At 42.9% G+C, this 15,060-nt stretch overlaps 1 protein-coding gene and 1 non-coding gene across 3 annotated transcripts; one reads left to right on the top strand and one right to left on the bottom strand.

The window, feature by feature from the left end:
* Positions 1-5,524: 5,524 nt before the first annotated feature.
* Positions 5,525-14,730, bottom strand: SAP18 (Sin3A associated protein 18). Of its 2 annotated transcripts, none has more exons than XM_509567.6 (5): positions 14,670-14,730; positions 12,455-12,855; positions 12,141-12,250; positions 6,201-6,323; positions 5,525-5,942 (listed from the first exon to the last, which is right to left on the bottom strand). In XM_509567.6, the coding sequence occupies exons 2-5, from the start codon at positions 12,581-12,583 to the stop codon at positions 5,786-5,788; spliced, it is 519 nt and encodes a 172-aa protein (XP_509567.4). In that variant the 5' UTR covers positions 12,584-12,855; positions 14,670-14,730; the 3' UTR covers positions 5,525-5,785. The 2 variants fall into 2 exon arrangements, with proteins under 2 accessions (XP_509567.4, XP_054521047.1); XM_054665072.1 differs by having other exon boundaries at positions 14,286-14,719.
* On the top strand, positions 13,170-13,241 carry LOC112205273 (small nucleolar RNA SNORD27). Its single transcript, XR_002939174.1, has one exon. It is a non-coding gene; the product is annotated as a small nucleolar RNA SNORD27 (small nucleolar RNA).
* Positions 14,731-15,060: the final 330 nt, after the last annotated feature.

Genomic DNA, 15,060 nt, shown 5'->3' with positions numbered 1-15,060 from the left:
GGTTACCTCCCACTGCATCCCTCCCACGACATGTGGGAATTATGGGGGCTACAATTCAGGTGACATTTGGGTGAGGACACAGCCAAACCACATCGATGGGCAATAAAGACTGTTAAGCATTTCTGATTATCTGCAAGGGAGCACCAGTTTAGTGGTGGCCCCTCAGTTTGTCCAAGTCATATTTCCCTAACCCTTACCACCTCCCTCCTATGATCCTAGTTTCTGTTTCTTAGAACTGATGCTTCCAGCTTGTCAAGCTTCAAATATTTGGATCTTTCAAGTGTGCCTTCCCACTGCTCTTAAAATGAAATCCAAGATCCTTATTTTGGCTTACATGGCCCCACGTGATTTGACCCCAGCTTGCTTCTCCCTCCTGCCCCTTGTGCTCCAGCCACACCACCCTCTTCCACTCCTCCGTTCTTCCTGCCCCCGGGCCTCACACAGGCTGCTCTCATCCTGGAATACTTTTTCCCACCCACTGTGCTAACACTCCCTCATCCTTAATTGGTGGACACTTGATGTTTTTGTCTGCCCCCCAACTACTGCCCTTAAGAACTTACAGGCCAGCTCCAGGCTCAACCAAGCAACATCACAACTTTTGACCACACTGGTCAAGTCAGGTCAATGAAAGCCCATTCTGGGACTGGGGAAGTACTGGGAAAGAGCAGCACACTTCTGGAGATGCAGAGGTACAGCTGGAGCCGATGGAGAGGTACAGGGAGGGCCGGCCTGTGGAGGAGCCCTCGCAACAGAGTTGAGGTGGTGGTGGGGCTCAAGGATCAGCTGGGCCTGAAGTCAGCTAGCTCTACCATGGACTTTTCTGTTAAATGATGCATAAACTCCTTGCCCTTGAGCCAGCTGGAGTTTTCTGTTACTTCAGACTTTGAGCCCTGGCTAATATGTCTCAGATTAAGTATCATTTTATCAAAGACTTTACCTATCTTCCTGGTTTAAAAGACATCTTTCCCCCTTAGTTCTTTCTCAGCACCTTATTCTCATCCTTCATAGTATTTGGTAGAATTTAATTCTATTTAATAAAATATTTGGGTATACATTTATTTAATATTTGTCTCCCCCACTGGACCACAAAAGTTCAGTGAGGGCAAGGACCTTGTTTGCTTACTTTGTCCATTACCCGAGCACCTAGCAGTTTAAAAGGTTTATTGTGTGAATTAGTGATTACATCAAAGAGTTGAGATCTTACAATGCCAGGGATGGTTCTAAATGCTATACGTTTATTAACATGTGTAATTAACTCTTTGAGGTAGGTATCCAATTTTTCAAATGGGGAAATTGAGGCTTTAATGATTAACTTTCCATGTCCGATTTCCCATCCCAAGTCTTGTTTGTTGCCAAGCCCTACAGAGGCTCCGTCTTTTAACATCTTTCTACCACTACCCAGATTCTTACCTAGATTATTACAGTTTTTTAGAATTATCTGATACTCCTCTTTATCTGGAACTCCTGCCAAAGGTCAGTAGGTGAGTGCTTTACTGATGGTGAGCTCATCGTTTCCTCTTTTGTTCATGCTGTGCACTTTATTGGAATGTAGATCCCACTCCACTTTCAGGAGTTGAACAGGCTTAAATGCCATCTGTAGAAAACCTTTCATTATCCTACCACAGTTTCAGTAGCAGTTCTTTCTTGTGACATTTTTCTGTCCACCTTTTATCAATATTTGCACCTTTTCCTCCTTACTAGACTGTAAGATTTTGAGGAAGGATCTGCATCTGTGTCAAATCTTTGTATTGCCAGGTTCATAGCATCTGGTACATAAAATAGGCACTCATTTAAAATTTTCAAGGATTTTTGAATATCCCTCAGAAGGTTCACTTCATTCTTTGTTTTGTTCTGTTTTGTTTTGTTTTTTGAGCCTCCCTCTGTTGCCCAGGCTGGAGTGCAATAGTGAAATCTTGGCTCACTGCAACCTCTGCCTCCCAGGTTCAAGCGATTCTCCTGCCTCAGCCTCCTGAGTAGCTGGGATTACAGGTGCGTGCCACCACATCTGGCTAGTTTTTGTATTTTTAGTAGAGATGGGGTTTCACCATGTTGGTCAGGCTGGTCTCGAACTCCTGACCTCGTGATCTGCCCACCTCGGCCTCCTCAAGTGCTGGGATTACAGGTGTGAGCCACCGCGCCCAGCCCACTTCATTCTTAAATTGCTCTAATTTCATCAAATTCCGTTTCCTTTTTTTTTTTTTTTTTTTTTTTGAGACGGTGTCTCGCTGTTGCCCAGGCTAGAGTGCAGTGGTGCAATCTCTGCTCACTGCACTTCTGCCTCCCAGGTTCAAGCAATTCTTCCACCTCAGCCTCCCGAGTAGCTGGGATTACAGGCATGTGCCACCATGCCTGGCTAATTTTTGTATTTTTAGTAGAGATGGGGTTTCACTGTGTTGCCCAGGCTGGTTTTGAACTCCTCAGGTCAGCTGCCAACCTCAGCCTCCCAAAGTGCTGAGATTACAGGTGTGAGCCACTGCACCCGGCCAAATCCTGGTTAAATTTTCTTATGAGTTAGTTGTAACTGGGTTGACATAGTACCGTGGGTAGGGCAGGAAATTCTAAACAGCTGAAGGCACAAATTGAAGAGGCTAGAAATACCTTTTTTCTCTTTAAAATAGCTTACCTTTACAGAATATTCACTGCCCACCAGGCTCTCCCCTAATTTCACTGACTCCTCCCAAGTTTTATGAGGTAGGGATATCATTACACCTTCCTATAATAAAGTCTGCATTAACATTCCCAGGCTAAGGACTTTTGCTTATTACAACTACTCTTTAGTATTAAAATTACTTTTATGTTTAGCTTATTTCCCCTAAGGATTTCTTAAGGGGGAGAATCCGTGATTTTGTCTTCACAGAATAGTTGCCTAGTCATGATTAATCCTTTCTAACAGAATAAACATAACTTCCTTCAAGCTTGTGCCATTACAGACTCCAGGAAATTAGTTATTTGCAAAAGCAACCTATATTTAAGTAATAGAAGACAAACCAGAACAGGCAGACATCTGGCTGCTCTTAACACATTCAAAGTGGAAACTATGACCATGTCATTTTTTTTTTTTTTTGAGAGGCATTTTGAGTTTAAAAACTGAAGAGGTCTACTTTAGATAACCAGGCAAAAATTGCTACTTGTAGGGAATAACATCACTACAAGAATAGTGTGTCAGTGTAGTGTGGGTGGATGCCAGACTATAAGAAACTGAGGATAAAAGAAACTGAGTATGAAAGAACATTATTTCTGGAAATGTTTCAACTAATCCTCTATTTTTGGCTACCTAGGTCCAATGCCCCATTTTTGAGCTGTTAAAGTAGCCCCTCAATCTGGGCCTCATTGTCACCTATAAATAGCAACTGTAGTCACTGTATCTCAGTTGTGGTTACATGAGGTAATGCTGGTAAAGTTGTTCCTCAGCACAGTATCAATGTTCCTTACTTAGGGGGTCATGTCTGGATAAACTCATCATGAGTTGAAAATATCCTAAGAAGTCAGAAGTGCCCTTTCTACTTATAAGATGTTCAGTTGGCAGCTGGTTTATTGGGATGTAGCCCCATAATAAGCTGAGGACCGCAGTGAATGGCTTATTGCTTATGTGCCACTGCAAAGCTGAAAAATCTAAAGTTGAACTATCATAACTTGGGAACCATCTGTGTTTGGCACAAGTAAACACTTAAATCATAGTTACAAACTTGATTTAGAGTGTTGCCTTCTATTTCACAAAAACAAGTCTGAAATGTGTTTAATTGAACAAGAAAGAGGTGTATCAAGTTCAGCTCCTTATTATGTTCAACTTTAGAGAATTTTAAACCTAGCCTAATAATGTTTCTTTCTACATTCACACCTGCCCCTCACATGCATACAACCGATACCTAAAACATTACCTGAGTCAGTGATCAGCTGGGCATAACTGTCCCAGTTTTTGTACACCATGAAAAACTAAAAAGACATTATAGGCAATATCATGTACTGTAACACATATCCCAAAGGGAAAACGTTAATTCCAAAATACCTAGGAGCAAATAAGACAACCAGGGCAGACACTAAAGCACTGAGCAAGACGGTGTCATGATGACTACTTATTTCTATTTTATATGTGGGGAAACAGCTCCGTTATTACTCAAAGCCACACTTACCAAAGCCAGAGGTAAACTAGTACAAAAGTCTTTTGATTCTTAGCATTATATTCAATAAATTCACTAGGTATTCTCTAACTGTACTTTTGGTGGAATATTGAAATCTTTAAAGGAAAAATTCCATGTTGGAACCAAGCAAAGGGTGGAATTTGACAAAGCAGCCCAACCACTTTGGCTTACAAAGTCCTTTATTTAGTTCCTACCCTCTTCATCTGCATAGTAAATCATAGGGTTCCCCGCCACCCCCACCACGAATAGAGGTTAATCATGGCTATTCTCCAAAAAGCTAGGTGCAAATTAACTTTATGGCTCCAGTCTATCTAATCTGAATGAATAAACAACCTAAAGGTTTGGGGTAAACCACAGCACAGAAGAGGCACCAGATCTAGGCTCCAGGCTGGTCTCTGCCATTGCTAACAGGGACACCAATTCCACAGAATCATTAGATTTTAAATGACTGTTTTTGTATGTACCAGATAAAACTAGTGCAATTTTATTGCTGCTAGTACTTTTTTTTTTTTAATTTTGGGATATACATTTTCAATTGGCTACTGTAACAAACTAAAGGGAATTTACAATACACTGTCATACTGTTCATAAACTTCAAAATGAGAGTAGTGCCATGGAAGAGATCGTTTTAATACCACTTTATGGCCAATGATCAGTATTTATTGTTTCTCATTTGTCAGACACTATTCTAAGCTCTTTTAAAATATTCAGTCTTAACAATCCTATAGGCCGTTATCTCCGTTTTACAAAATAAAGATTGAAATAATTTATCCAAGGTTGCAGTCACTGCTGCAATCAGGACTTCAATGTTCTGCTGCAGTCTTCATCACTGCTTTACTGCCTCTCAGATCAGATGCACGCCACTACCTAGCACACAAGAGGATGTGTTAACACCTCCTACTCCTTCAACCTGACCTTGTCCTTGGCTCTTCTCCCTCGGTCTTAAGATTCCTCCTTCACCCCTCCCTCCATTTGCAGATCTCCAGGGTTAAACCTTTCTACCTCTACCGAAACGCTTGTTTCCTCTGAACTGGTTCCAGCCTTTAAAATGCCGTATTCCCCACGTTAAAAACTTAAGTGCTCATTGTGTTGCCTGTTCTTTAACCTTTTATGTCATGGTACCCTGATCAAGGCGGGGCAATCTCGTCCAACACAGCTTCTTCAACTTGCCGCAGCTTATACGATTCCAAACTGCCTCTGCTGCCACTTGAGCTCACTCTCACGTGTCCTTTCCAACTGCATACAGCAGTCTACACCACAAACTCATGTTTGATTTCATACAATCCCGTGGCTTTCTTGTTCTGCCCCTTTGGGCTTAACCATACGCTCCTCCACTACTTAGTATAAACCCTGTTCCCAGGCCTCCATTAACTTTCACACTCAGGCTGATTACACACATATATTTAACAGTACAGTTTTACACAGAATGCTAAGAGCACTTTTCTTCATATTTTACAGAAGGGCTTGAAACATACAGACTATTAGTAATCATACAATAGCACATCCAAATCTAATTCCTAAATAGATGATGCATTATAATTTGTTTAGAATTTAAAGGCTTAATGGCAATAATCAGGGGAGGAACAAGAGTACGTTTATTTTACATAACTGACGGAAAAATAAATTCAAGAAATAGTAAATAGAATTTAATATGGTCTCATGCGCCCTGAAGGAGGTGGTGCCCGATTTGGAGGGGTAATTGCTATGTCCAAGTAATCTCCTATCTGGAACTTCTGCGACTGCAGGGTCATGGAATCATCAGTCCCCTTTCTGCCAGACATGGTGCTGCCAATCTCCTTAACTCTGTAAGAAAGAAAATCAACTGTTAATGGATCCACATCAATGAAACCCAGTATGTACTACAAAGTGAATATGGCACTGGATTTTCTCCATCATTTTATAACACAGTTCCAAAATTTAACTACTTTATTAAGCCAAACCACGTATTAATATAAACCCATATTCTCCCACTAACAAGATTCATTGAAGGAGTTATCTGTATGAGTTAAAACATACTAAAAACAAAGAGATTACAGGACTTAAAAATGAGAAGTTACCTACCGATAGCCAGGTCTTTTAACATCTGTAAAAACGATTGCAAAATTGAAGTGAGTGCCCTTCTTTCTAGCTTCTGGGTAGACTTCTTTTACTAAGCTTGTCAGTTCTTTCAAGGTTGCATCCATCCTGGATTTTTTTTAAAAAAGACATTTACATTTGCTTAATCAGCAATAATATTAAAAGGGATACTGACAATGAGTTAATTACATATATCTGAGTTGTGATTTACATTAGAAACTGCCAGGGTCTTATACCAGAGATTAATTTTAAAGCAGCTAAAAATACTATTTGCCTCCAAAATCTCCATGTACCAGCCTTACTGCTGGAAATTTCAATTAATTAGACTCTTAGTGCTAAAAGGGACTTCAGAGATTCTATATGCTATCTTCTGTTGCTACACAACACCTTATGGCCTAGTGATTTACCTAAGAGTAACTAGTCCAAATAAATCCAAATATGCAAAATAGATGTATCCCATTAGTTCTAAGACATGTACCCTTCCACATTTTAGCATCTCTGAAATTGGAATGTATCTTAGAATCAATGTACTAGGAAAGCATTTTCATACTGATGTTTTGTTTTTGAGACGGTCTCGCTCTGTCGCCCAGGCTAGAGTGCAGTGGCGTGACCTCAGCTCACTGCAACCTCCACCTCCCAGGTTCAAGCAATTCTCCTGCCTCAGCCTCCTGAGTAGCTGGGATTACAGACGCCCACCACCACGCCCAGGTAATTTTTCTATTTTTAGTAGAGACAGGGTTTCACCATGTTGGCCATGCTGGTCTCGAACTCCTGACTTCAAGTGATCCACCTATCTTAGCCTCCCAAAGTGCTGGGATTGATTACAAGCGTGAGCCACTGCGCCCAGCCAGATGTGTTTCTTCTTTCTTAGATAGAATCTTAAGTTTTACAACAGATAAGAGTCCTAGAGCCAATGAAATATACAAAATTTTTTTACGATGAAGCACAGGCTCTTGTCACAATAGTTTCTTACCCTGCAAATATTGATTTGAATGCAACTTTCATATAGTCCCCTGAGCTAATAGAGAACAATCTGAAAAAATATTTTAAAATGTAAGCATCTTAGAAATAACCTAGTATACATTTTTTTGCCAGGTGCGGTGGCTCATGCCTGTAATCCCAGCACTTTGGGAGGCCAAGGCGGGTGGATCACCTGAGGCCAGGAGCTCAAGTTCGAGAGCAGCCTGGCCAACATGGTGAAACCCCGTTTCTACTAAAAATCCAAAAATTAGCCAGGCGTTGTGGCACACATCTGTAGCCTATAATCCCAGCTACTCGAGAGGCTGAGACAAGAGAATCGCTTGACCTGGGAGGCGGAGGCTGCAGTGAGCCAAGACTGTGCCACTGTGCTCCAGCCTGGATGACAGACTGAGACTCTGTCTCAAAAACAAAAAAACCTGAGGTCACATTGGTTTATCTGTCTCAGAGGTGACCTTTTTTTAACCTGATATTTTGATGTTAACTATTCTGTATTAATTATAGGTTTAGTATCCCTTACCCAAAATACATGGGACTAGAAGTGTTTTGGGTTTTTTCAAATTTTAGAATTTTTGCATATACGTAAGATATCTTGGGGTTGTGACCCAAGTTTAAATAAGAAACTCATTTATGTTTCAAACATACCTTATACACAGCTGGAATATAATTTTATACATCATTTTAAGTAATTTTGTGCATGAAAGGAAGTTTGGTGCACGCCTGTAATCCCAGCTACTCAGGAGGCTGAGGCAGGAAAATCGCTTATACCTGGGAGGCAGAGGTTGCTGTGAGCCGAGATCGTGCCACTGCACTCCAGCCTGGATGACAGAGCAAGACTCTGTCTCAAAAAAAAAAAAAAAAAAAAAAAAAAAGGAAGAAGTTTGTGTCAAGAACTTATGTGTGCAATTTTCCACCGGTGTCACGTCAGCTCTCAAAGTTTCAGATTTTGTGGCATTTCAGATTTTGGACTTGCGATGCTCAATCTATATTCTGATACACAGTACATACTTATGATGATATATACCAGAAAGAGTTTTTTCCTTTCTAAAAATATTTTCAATATTGTCTTGCTCTTAATTAATTTGGGGGATTTATATCACACCTTTTATCAGTTCTGACAGTGTGAAACCTACACAAGCTTCCCACCTTCTAAGGACTGTCTTTCCAGACCAACAATTGGAGTGCCAAGTGTTGCTTTTTCATCACTAGTCAGAAGCTTGAGGACAGGGTGGGGTTCAGTACTTGTGTCAGCTTGACGAAGCTACAGTCCCCAGATATTCAACCAAACACTAACCTAGGTATTGCTGTGAGATATTTTATAGATGTGACTAAAGTCAACGACCAATTGACCTTAAATTCAGAGGTCTATCCTATATAATCTGGGGAGGCCTGATTCTATTCGTTGAAAGGCCCTAAGAGCAGCCTTTCCTTCCAGAGAACCTGCCCTACAGATTTGACAGTTAGGGGCCTAGACAGCCCCCACAATCACGTAAGCCAAATTCTTTGCAATAAAGCTCCTTTTTTTTTTGAGATGGAGTCTCGCTCTGTCACCCAGGCTGGAGTGCAGTGGTGCTGATCTTGGCTCACTACAACCTCTGCCACCTGGGTTCAAGCAATTCTCCTGCCTCAGCCTCCCAAGTAGTTGGGATTACAGGCACCCGCCACCATGCCTGGCTAATTTTTGTATTTTTAGCAGAGACGGGGTTTCACCATGTTGGCCAGGCTGGTCTCCAACTCCTGACCTCATGACCTGCCCACCTCGGCCTCCCAAAGTGCTGGGATTACAGGCGTGAGCCACCGCGCCCAGCAGAAATAAATCTCTTAACACATCTCTCCCAATTCTGTTTTTCTGGCTGAGCCCTGATTGACTTCGGTGAACATAGCCTGCCTCTACTGGGCTCTTCTGGACTTCCATTCCTGTTTCCATAACTTGTCTTGGGACTGCCTATTTAACCCCACAGTCTACTTCTCCAAATTGAGAATTTCCAGTATATGTTAACTAATTTTCCCTCATTACTATTTCTGGGAGTGAGGGCAGGCCTTTGTGTTACCCCCATACCAATCATCCAGTCTTTCGGAATCTTTTCTTTGGCCACCATTTTGAGATATAACTTAAAGTTGTTCCTTCTTTGTTTGGTTGCAATTTATGGATGGTATAATTTAGGACAGGATTTTTTTGGTAATTTTTTTTCTTGATTCAGAGTGGAAGGTCTGTGGAACAACCTCACCCTGCCATTTTAACCCTAAAAATCACTCTATTGATCCGCTTTCCCTGATAAAAGGACTTACTACAGGGAGGAGCAGTACCTTCTTGACTTTATACCCTCAGGATCTAAGCACACACAGCACCTGGCAAATAGGAACTCTTGTTGGAAGAAACATACACTTTAATTTCTGAAGAGATTTTCATCAAGCCATTATTCAACAGTTCTTCCATATAAGCTAAATCAACCTTCCTAGAACACTTACCCTTGAGTGATGCTTAAGTACAGGTATCATACTACTACATAAATTTAACAAGCACCTCCAAATAAGACAAGTAAGGTCCCAATCTTCAAGGGATTAGCTCTAGTGTACAGGGCTTAAATAGTTTAAAATTATACATCTTTTGGGGAATATAAAATAGTGCAGCTGCTGTGAAAAAGTTTGGTGGTTCCTCAAAAATTAAATAAAGTTAACATATGACCCAGTAATCCCCTCCTAGGTACATACCCAAAAGAACTGAAAGCAGCGACACAAACACATTTGTATGCCAATGTTCACAGCAGCATTATTCACAATGGCAAAAAAGGTGAAACAACCCAAGTGTCCATCAATACATGAGTACATATGTGATGCACACATGCAATGAAATATGATTCAGCCTTGACAAGGCTAAATGGATGCTACAACATTAACCCTAAAAACACCATGAAATAAGCCAGTCACAAAATGACGAATACTGTAATGAGTTCACTGAAATGAAACATGCAGAATAGGCAAATTCATATACAGACAGATAATACATTAGAGGCTACCAGGGGATGGGGCAGGGGAGGAATGGGAAATTATTAATAGGCACAGAGTGTCCTTAAAAGGGTACCGGCACACTGGGCATGGTGGTGTGTGCCTGTAGTCCCAGCTGCTTGAGCCAAGGAGCTCAAATCCAGCTTGGGGAACAGAGCAAGACTCCGTCTCTTTAAAAATTAAAAAAAGGCAGGATGGGGTACAGGGTTTCTGTTGGAGGGAGGGATAAAAACTTATAGAAACAGTGGTTGCACAACAATTTGAATGCTATTAATGCCACCAAATTGTACACTTAGAAATGGTTAATGACCAGGTGCGGTGGCTCACGCCTGTAAACCTACCACTTTGGGAGGCCAAGGTGGGTGGATCACTTGAGGTCAGGAGGAGTTCGAGACCAGCCTGGCCAACATGGTGAAACCCTGTCTCTACTAAAAATACAAAAATTAGCCAGGCGTGGTGGCAGGCACCTGTAATCCCAGCTACTGAGGAGGCTGAGGTGTGAGAATCGCTTGAACCCGGGAGGCAGAGGTTGCAGTGAGCTGAGATCGCGCCACTGCACTCCAGCCTGGGTGACAGAGTGAGACTCAAAAAATAAAAATAAATGGTTAACACGGCAAATTTTGTTATATAGGCACACACATATATATTTTGAGACGGAGTCTCGCTCTGTCGCCCAGGCTGGAGTACAGTGGCTCAATCTCAGCTCACTGCAACTTCCACTTCCCAGGTTCAAGCGATCCTCCTGCCTCAGTCTCCCAATTAGCTGGGATTACAATTCTGCGCCACCACACCCGGCTAATTTTTGCATTTTTAGTAGAGACAGGGTTTCATCACGCTGGCCAGACTGGTCTCGAACTCCTGACCTCAAGTGATCCGCCAGCCTCAGCCTCCCAAAGTGCTGGGATTACAGGCATAAGCCACCGTGCCTGGCTTGTTATATATCTTTTCATCACAATAAAAAATTTATTTTAGGCTGGGCGCGGTAGCTCACACCTTAATCCCAGCACTTTGGGAGGCTGAGGCAAGCAGATCACTTCAGGTCAAGAGTTCGAGACCAGCCTGGTCAATACGGTGAAACCCCATCTCTACTAAAAATACAAAAATTAGCCAGGCGTGGTGGTGGGCATCTGTAATCCCAGCTACTTGGGAGGCTGAGTCAGAAGAATCAATTGAATCCAGGAGGTGGAGGTTGCAGTGAGCCGAGATGGCACCACTGCACTCCGGCCTGGGCAACAGAGCAAGACTCTGTCTCAAAAATATATAGAGAGAGTATATACATATATTTTTCAATTACACACCTTTTACTTATACTAAAAAGCCATTATGGTGTCAATCCAAGGAGTTACGTGCAGCGCTAAAGACAAGCCTGCAGTAGTTTGTAGGGAGGTACACCCAAGAGATAAACATTCAGGAACCATCTTCACTAAACACATATCAAAAGCTTTTCCATTAACCCTTAGAGAAGAAATAACTCGCGTTTTGGTAGTTTATTTTTCACTTTTGGTGCTTTGGTACCTAAGGCTTAATATTATGTGGAAATGCTCTTTGAGAATAACAAATACCACTCGACAGCATCACTCTCCCTTACCATGTTGTCCTAGGGCAATTTATTTGACTATGAGTCCCTTTAGGGTAGATACAACAACTTAATTATCTACCTATCACTTTTGTACCTAGCAGCCATAACAGTGATAGCAATCTTGGGTCTGTCCATTCTTAACCGCCCAAAAGTTGCAACATTAATCACAAAAGCGTTACAATACGGGCAAATCTCCTTTCACCTAACAACAAAAACTTCTAACTTCCTGAAAGCTGAGTCCGAAGGCCCCAAGTGGAGAAATGAAATTGAAATCAAGGAGAGTAACTCTACACTGGCAAAGGCAATTAACTGTTGTTCCAGGTTCCCGGCCCGGGTCCCTGAGGCCACCCCGCCCTCCTCACCAAGTGTAGATCTGCAACTCGCTGGACGGTACATTTCCCCGGGAGAACTCGTCCATTCGGTGGTGGCGGCCGTTATTGGTGGTGAAGACCCGTAGCAACAGTGGGCATGTCTGAGGGAGAGAGAAAACGGAAGGGCAGAAGTTAAAAACACCAGCTGCGAACCCGGAGCTCATCTCTCTTCCCGAGGCGTTGCGGCCTCCGAGCCGCCCCGAGACCAAAAACACCATCTCCTCCCGCACACAGGCCGCGCCTCTGCACCCTGCGGGGCTCATCCCCAACCTCTTCCCGGACCCCAAAGCGGAGGGGGCCTTCACCTTCTCGCGGTCGATCGGTTTCTCTGGCTCCTTCTTAATTTCCTCCTGGGTAACGCGCGACTCCACCGCCATCTTCCTCCTACGGCCTGCGAGACGCTCGCCCTGACCTCCGACCCCTGCAGCGAGCATGAGCACTAAGTCGCGAGGAGAAGCTCGACACTTTATAGTCGGCCAGGGGCTGGGCGGGGCGTCTCCTGGCGCAGGCGCACTTCCGTGCGTGGTGTGCGAGCCGGGGCGCGCCTGCGTGTTGCGACTTCGGGAAAAGGCGGGTGCTGGAGTCCGCGGGGAGGAGGTGCTTAGCGTCCGTCGCCTAGCAATTGGTTGTCGGGATGTTTTTTTCCCTTGAGTATTCACAGGCGACGTAAGCTTAAGGTGGCGTTTTCATGCGTAATGACGAAAACCTTATTGGACACAAAACGTTCCTTTATTAGCAAAATATAGATCTTTCTGATGAAAGAACAGGCCCGCGATACCCGCCCCTGAGGTAAGCCGGAAGAGAGGCCGCCAGCGTAGGTGGTCATGGAGCGATCCTTCCAGCCACACACAGTTCGGGTGGCTTAGAGACCTGAACGCGTACAGCAAATCCAGAACTTGTAGGAAATAACGTTCTAGAATATCTTCAGGACCTATGGGTGGCAATATATGATACAAAAACAACTAACTTGAAGCAATTGATTTGACTGGGTTACGACAAAAATAACCTCCAAAATACATAACTCCATGATGAACCCAAAATGCCAAGTATATGACTGAACTTACAAGTGATACCATCTTACGACTGAAGAGTGGGAAAAAAAATACATCATAAGAGAGAAGCCACACAGTAGAAATTTGTTACACATATGATTGACAAAGGCAATTATCCAGAATATATAGGATCTAAACAGACAACCCAATCGAAAAATGGATAAAATTACTGAACAGGTGCTTTGGCAATGACAAAATCCAGATAGTCAACAAACATGTAAGGTGCGCAAGCGCATTACAAATCAGGGAAGTACATTAAAACCACGATTAGTTTCAATTGATTGGTTTTTAAACCACACCCACTAGATTGGCAAAAATTAGGAACTCTGACCGGGCGTGGTGGTGGCTCACGCCTGTAATCTCAGCATTTTGGGAGGCGGAGGCAGGCGGATTATTTGACCTCCTGACTTCCGACTTGAGGCCAGGAGTTTGAGACAAGCCTGGCCAACACGATGAGACCCCGTCTCCACTAAAAATACAAAAAAAAATTAGCCGAGAGTGGTGGCAGGCGCCTGTGATTCCACCTACTGTGAAGGCAGAGGCAGGAGAATTGCCTGAATCCGGGAGGCGGAGGTTACAGGTTCCAGTGAGTGGAGATCATGCCACTGCAGTCCAGCAACCTAGATGACAGAGTGAGACTCCGTCTCAAAAAAAAAAAAAAAAAAAAAAAAATACCGCCGGTCACAGTGGCTTACCCCAGTAATCCCAGCACTTTGGGAGGTCAAGACGGGTGGATCACTTGAAGTCAGGAGTCCGAGACCAGCCTAACCAACATGGTGAAGCCCCGTCTCTACTAAAAATGCAAAATTAGCCACTCGTGGTGTCACAAGCCTGTAATCCCAGCTACTTGGGAGGCTGAGGCAGGAGAATCGCTTGAACCCGGAGGTGGAGGCTGCAGTGAGCCAAGATCACGCCATTGTACTCCAGTCTGGGCAACAAGAGCAAAACTGCAAAATGCCGTCTTAAAACAAACAAAAAATTTAGGAACTCCGACAGTAGCAAGTGTTTGTAGGCTACTGAGAATTCTCATATACTGCTGGTAAGAATGTAAACTGGAACACCTGCTTTAGAAAGTAGTACTTACCCTAGAGAAAATATTGCTCAAGTGTATCCAGAGACGTTACAAGAATGTTCTTAGCTATATTGTTCATGAGAACAAAAAGCTGGAAACAGCCCAAGTGTCCATCAACAGGACAGTTCAGTGAATTGTGGTGTACTAGACAGCAATAAAACTACCAATCAACAATGTGAGTACTATAAAGCAACACAAATTTACAAACTACAGTCATATGAAACAATGGGAATCTCACAAACATGATGGTGAATACAAGAAACCAAAGACAAAATTGTATTTACTGTATGAATTCATTTTCAAAACATTCAAAAGCAGGCAATACTAAAATATATTGTTCAAGAGAATTCCCAGGTGACAAAATTATAAAGAAAATGGAGAAGTAATTATAATTACCAGAAAAGTCTGAGTAGTAATGACCTCTGAGTATAGAAGGGAATTGTAACAAGGGAGGGGCAAATGGAATACTTCTAGAATGTTGGCAGCATTCCATTTTTTTTTAACCTAGGTGGTGGATACATAGCTGTTTTAATTAAAATTACTTTTTTTTTTTGAGACAGAGTCTCGCTCTGTCATCAGGCTGGAGTGCAGTGCAGTGGCACAATCTCGGCTCACTGCAACCTCCATCTCATGAGTTCAAGCAGTTCTCTGCCTCAGCCTCCCCAGTAGCTGGGATTACAGGCACCCGCCACCATGCCCAGCTAATTTTTTTGAATTTTTAGTAGAGACGGGGTTTCACCATCTTGGCCAGGCTGGTATTGAACTCCTGACCTCGTGATCCACCCGC

Source organism: Pan troglodytes, chromosome 14 (assembly GCF_028858775.2).
Source record: "Pan troglodytes isolate AG18354 chromosome 14, NHGRI_mPanTro3-v2.0_pri, whole genome shotgun sequence".
NCBI classification, from domain to species: domain Eukaryota; kingdom Metazoa; phylum Chordata; class Mammalia; order Primates; family Hominidae; genus Pan; species Pan troglodytes.
This window is presented reverse-complemented; position numbering and strand designations above follow the sequence as displayed.